Source organism: Adiantum capillus-veneris, chromosome 2 (assembly GCF_014529385.1).
Source record: "Adiantum capillus-veneris isolate H3 chromosome 2, ASM1452938v2, whole genome shotgun sequence".
Taxonomy (NCBI): Eukaryota; Viridiplantae; Streptophyta; class Polypodiopsida; order Polypodiales; family Pteridaceae; genus Adiantum; species Adiantum capillus-veneris.
Genome location: NC_140932.1, coordinates 149,689,905 through 149,695,904, shown reverse-complemented (window position 1 = coordinate 149,695,904; position 6,000 = coordinate 149,689,905). Strand labels below are relative to the sequence as shown.

The 6,000-nt window shown below is 41.9% G+C and overlaps 1 protein-coding gene across 1 annotated transcript in view; it reads right to left on the bottom strand.

Annotated features, from left to right (window-relative positions):
- Window positions 1–2,131: 2,131 nt before the first annotated feature.
- Window positions 2,132–6,000, bottom strand: part of LOC147463842 (uncharacterized) — a 128,736-nt gene continuing 124,867 nt past the window's right edge. Inside the window, exons 7-9 of the mRNA XM_086491582.1 lie at window positions 2,654–2,739; window positions 2,486–2,569; window positions 2,132–2,405 (exon numbers count right to left, since the gene is read on the bottom strand). Of these exons, the coding sequence (XP_086347708.1) occupies window positions 2,328–2,405; window positions 2,486–2,569; window positions 2,654–2,739 (248 nt within the window). The 3' untranslated portion in view covers window positions 2,132–2,327. The remainder of the gene's footprint in view (window positions 2,406–2,485; window positions 2,570–2,653; window positions 2,740–6,000) is intronic.

The window sequence follows — 6,000 nt, the reverse complement described above, 5'->3', positions numbered from 1 at the left end:
ATCACTAGTAGACTGCTGCTCATTCAGGACATCAAGACAACTAGCAGTCTCCCTTCTTGCAAGAGCAACCACTGCTATTTGTTGTCAGCCAGATGTTTAAGAAGCTGAACTTCATTCCTAAGTTTGAAACCTCCCTCAAAGTTAATCTTAATAAAGAATGGAGAGTGTCTTGGAGTAGCAAGTAGTGGATGTAAAGGTTTAAAGCTATTTGGAGCTTTCATATATCCCAATTAAGCATTCAGTTCTCAACTGGTTGGTTCTACATCAAGGGTTATGGACAGGAAAGAGAGCTTTGAAAGCTCGCATTGGCAATGGGCAATGTCAGCAAGAAGATATCATTCACCTCTTTACAAAGTGTCGAAAGCTAAAGTCCCTTCAACAAAGTCTCACCATAGCGTGTTCAACACACCATCCTCAGCCTTTCACATTTTTGGAATTGCTGATTATTGGAGAATGCAAGTACCTTGATATTCCTATGTGGAATCCACGGCAAAATGCATACATTTAAATTGCCTGGATTCAAAGATTGGATACCCTATACAATGTTTCCAAGTTCAAGACCTCTTACTTATTCATAGCTCTAAAGTGAAGTCTTTAGCCAAGTTCTCTCTACATAGCATAAAAGATGTTCCCACTAATCCATTGTATGTTGTCCAAAGAACTCTGTCATGCAATCAATAAAGAACTAAGTTGATGTCCTATTATTCTAGAGGAAGATCTACTATGGTAGAATCATGTAGTCTCTTGTAATCCATCTTGATGGGACTGCCTCTTTTCTACCTTTGAAGCCTTGTATTCCTTTTTCTCCTCTCTTTTAATACAAATTTCTGTTTTTTGAAAAAAAAAAACCAAATTAGAGAGCGTATTCATTAGATTGGAATTGAGAGTCATTAATAGGTGCTTCCCGTAGAGTAGCATTAATGGCAAGGGACGGTGACAATGGGGTCGTCAGTTGTCCAAACACGTCCCATACTGCACCCACACCAACACCACCTTTATCACACAGCATAGCAGCTGCAAAGGACTCTTCTTGTTGATGATGTAAAAAGGGCTCCCCATAGCTACCAGTCTACGCCTTGAAGTCTACAGATGAGGATTGATCCTCTCTCTCTCTCTCTCTCTCTCTCTCTCTCTCTCCATCCATCCATCCATCCATTTTTGGCAGACAAGCAAGATGCGTACGCGCCTACACTTGAAGGCATCGCAAGACTTCCTCGGGGCTTCATGACGCAAAGGAGACTACACTACGAGTTCTCTTGTGTATTTTCACAATACGCAGAGCACGATTTTTGCACTCGCTGAGTTGGGAGCTACAAGAGCTAATTTCCAAGCGCCACTCCAAGCGCTACTCTACCCTTGGAAGGCACTAGGAACAGGGCTAAGTTTGCTTCCCTTGCGGTACATCCACATTCGGACACAACGTCGACAAGCCGCAAGGAGGATAGTGACCTGTGTTGGGACAGTTTGTTAACAGAACATAGAAGCCGGCTTTGCCTACCTTTCTAGCGCTTTTCACAAATTGCCCCAAACTTGCCACCATCGATAAGTGCTATGCTTAACGCTTATGTCATAAAGGCATAACCACTACCTATAGATTGGTGTTGAAGACTTTCTGCCCTCGTGAACTGCCTTTAAAGTACAACTGCACGTCAGAAAACAGATCTACAATAGATCTAGCCAATAGGTGTGCAATAGCAGCTCTATGGATCACAGAAGGGACTCGGGGAGATGGGGCTCCTTTATTGCTGCTGTTGCCCCTCTTAACACTTCTACCAAGGGCTAATGAGTATCCGACAAAGTAGAAGATCTCTTTCTTCATAATGCCATGATTCAGCGCCAGCCTAAAATTTAAAATTTCATCATTCCTTGGATGTCAAAAACAAATGCCAGCAGCCAGGGCTAGAAAAATACATTTTCCCTAATTGGTGAAAATAAGGGCAAACTTAAAATTCTCCCTGTTTTCAGGTCCATATTTGAAGCTTTTGAAGGTAATTACACTAAAAATTCTGTAAATTTCCCAGTTTTCTTAAAGGTAAGCTCAAAATTCAACTAGGATTTTACAATTTCAGCCGCGGTTAAAATACACTCGACCCCAGTTTTTTTCTAACGCTGTGCAGCCAGCAAACACCGATCACCAATCAAAGAATTTTTATTTCAATAGAAATAACCCCTCCTTTTTCATTAGTAAAAAGGGGAGGCATCACTAAGGCCTCACCCCTTTGGGGCAGGCCAAAAACCCACCTGCTCTAATCAGTCCAACCCAAAATACAGAGGAATTTATGATCCGGTATTTTGACAGTGGTGCTACAACACACGGCATCCACGCTTCATTGTTTTTCTCTCACAGCCAGTATTGCCAGCAGGAGACTTGTCTTTTGAATCGCTTTAGGAAGCTCCTCCATGACCTATAAACCATATATGTGGAACAGTATTGTTACAACGCATGAAAGGTTGAAAATTGGAATCTGCTTATGTACACGCTTACCATTTCTTGATCTTCATCTGCTGGGATCAGATATGCAACCCTGTTGATTGCTTGAATCAAGACCTTCAACGGATCTCTGATATTCTGTGTCAAGTTCAGGGAAATCACTTCACATCAAGATGTTACAAATTAGAACTCTGTTCAGTTGCAAGGATAAGGTAATCGCACCTGTGGATAGAATCGATAAAACCGCACTGCTTTAGAATGCTTCAATAAAGATACGCAATCTAAAGCTTTGGCACCAATCCGTATTCCTACAAAGACATGATTGCCGGTTAAATCCCTTTGAATCACCCCAAAAAACCCAATTAAAAAACATGATTGAACCAAAGTAGCCTCATGCCCACTATCTTATGTTTAGTGGTTCTCTCTCTCTTTCTAGTTTTAGAGAAAGTTGGGCTTGTATCCTTTCTATTACATACAAGGAAATTGCCAATTACAAAGTACAGTCACAGCCAACCATCTAGATACACCCCAAGGTTTAAAAACGCCAATGTAGTACATGGTGCACAATCGTAGGCAAAAAAACCTCAAGTTCAATACAAAGATAAAGCATGCATGCCCACAAGGCTAAGAAGGCACTACAAAAATCATATCTCCGTGTTCATAACTCCAAAAATTCTGAAAAAAATTGAGCTAAAAGTTGAGATCACGAGCTACATCTTTTATGTTGAACGCTCCTTCAGATTCGGGGTTCTTCTTTACTTAAAAAATTCAGCCAAATAATGTATTATTTGTGGTTGCAAAAGTCTTTTGGTGGTCCCCTTTGAGTGGACTTCTCTCTTGCCTTCAAGTGTAAGCTCCTTCATGTGTATGAAAACATGACCTAGAGTGTTGAAAAGATTGGCAATCATCTAGATGGAGGTATTATTGAAATTTGAAAGTGGGGTTGAGGTTTGAAAATGAAAACTAGTGAATAAAATATTTGGTAGGGTGGAATAATATACATACATGAAAAATATATTAGAAAATACTAAAAAAAATATATAATGTAATTTATAATATATATATTTAATATTTAAGGTAAAAAAACCGACGAGAAACAGTCCCAAAAAGTTCTGCATAAATCTGCCTGGGACAATCTGCAGCCTCCAAGCAATGCAACATCCATAAGCAACATCCTTCGGGGCACTCCACTAACTAACTCACCAGGGCAACATATCAAAAGACTGGATAGACTGAATCCTCTACCCACTCCCATAAAATTAAAAAAAAGCAGCTCGTACTGAGAAATCTAAGCACTCCAAGGGACAAGAAATCCTTTGCACAGTGTCTAGAAAATAATCTGCACTCAATCCATAAGATAAAAAGCAGTCATGCACAAGCAAACTGATAAGATGTCTTAACGTAGGCATAGCGTCCTCCACTAGAAACATCAAGAGAAGGTACCATGGCAACTGTATCTCTGACCACAACAGCCTCCCCATGGCATCGTCAATCTGGCCAACCACCAATATGCGAAGAAAACCCTAGTCCATGACAATCTGAGCTACCTCTAAAGTCTGATCAATCAAAGCATCCTTGATGGAAGAGGCTGTCCAACTCTGATGATGTAGTCTAGAATCTAATGTAGCAGAGGTGAGTCGTGACCCCTTTGGGCCAAGGAAGATGGGACCTTGTCTCCTAGAACACTGAGCAACGAAGTATAACAAACACATCAATGGGCGAAAGTCCATCCCTCAAAGATTCCTTAATAGAGCTTCACGAGCCTGAAGCATTAAAATAGCTAGGGAGCCACATGGACGAGGATCTGATAGGGAAGCAAAACCAGCAGAATACTCTAAAGTTTCTCTCCTGCAAGGGAGACTCCTCTATTTGTTGTCCCTCTTTTATGCCATCCACTGTGAGAGGAACCTCAAATTGTGCCTCTGACTCTGCCAATTGCCAGACTTTGTCATCAACCCCTGGCTGCTCGTCCAAGCCTGGTAAAGCCTCTGGTCCCCTTACAGGCTCTCTCACATCTAGAGGTATATCAAGAAAATGCTCCTCACCATTGACTTCTCTATCAAAGGGGCTACTCCCTAGGTACTTATGGCCATTGACATTGGAATAGTATACTTTATATCAAGTGTGCCAAAGAGCTGTACCAAACGTTCATTTGGTAGTATAGTGCAAGGTAGTTTTAAACGTATCAAACGAGATGACTTAAAACGTTTAAAACATGTTAAAAAACGCTAGCTCCCATAAAGAACGTGTAGAGCATTGATTTTTTTTTCATAATTAACGCCATCTTCCCACCTATACTCCACAGACAGGTGTTCACTATCGGGCCAAAGCACAACCATGGAATTGAAGAGGCAGCGAATTACGATATATTGAAGAAGGAGAAGAAACAACTCGCATCATCAAAGAAAACTACTGAGAAAACCAAGACCAAGAACCATCAGGAGCGTTAAACCGGAGCTTCCAAGAAGGTGGACTGTCTTGGTACAGTACCAAGATAGTCCACTTGCTAAAGGTGGCTCCTGCAATCCAAAGCTGGGGAGGCAAACTCCGAGGAGGCAGTAGAGGAAACACCGGACGCTGCCAAAACATATCCATCGATTGAAAGCCCAGTAAAGAGAGTAGAGCTCCAACCCACAAGCACCCAACAACACACCCACAACAACAAAAAAGAAAGAAAACCACAAAGACACCAACAATCAAACGGGAAATAAAACCATACTAACAAAAAAAACATCACACCCACACTCACCCACCCAAAAGCAAGCGTTGAAAGTCTGAACACAGAAGAAAACAGTGCACACATAATCCAAGCTCCACTCACCTGCATGACACGCACACCCACCACCACACATTCGCACACAATCCACAGCAAGGAGATACGCACAGATAAACGAGAGAGAACCGTGAAAACAAAAACAAAAACCGAAGCCAAAAATTAAAAAACCGGCAAAGCAATTACACCAACCAGGCAAAGGCAATAAAGCTGACCGGACGCAACTGGCAAGGCTTTGCGATGTCCAAACGCACAATCACGTGACAAAGTGTACGATACACATGCTCAACCACCTCCGCAAAGTGACATATTCAAAGGCAGGCTGTAAATTCTCTGTTTTCAGCCCCTAATCACCTCGATTAGGGCTGTTTTCAGCGGAGCACTCATAGAATTTCACTCCTCCTTACCTATCCTACGTCTACGCAAGGTTTGGTGCGATTCCATTGCGAAGAAGGTCTCCGTTTCAGCATAGGAGCACACACAGGTAAGAATTTCTGGTTATCTGCAGAAAATGACAGCAAGCATATGTGCGTGCATTTTGCTTGTTTCTCTTTCGAATTCAATGCATGATAGATTTGCATGAAGGGCGACACATAGCGGAAGATAGACTCTCCCTTGAGAGAGCTCCCGACAAGTTGTGTGGAAGATAGACTCTCCTTGTGAGAGCTTCCAACAAGACTTGCAAAAGAGGGGAAGTCCTCTTAGCAGAAAGAGAGTGGAAACACACTCTCAGTCAGTAGTCAAATCAATACACAGAAGAATAGAGGACGGGCGATGCTGTTCCCGTGCTTGTAAA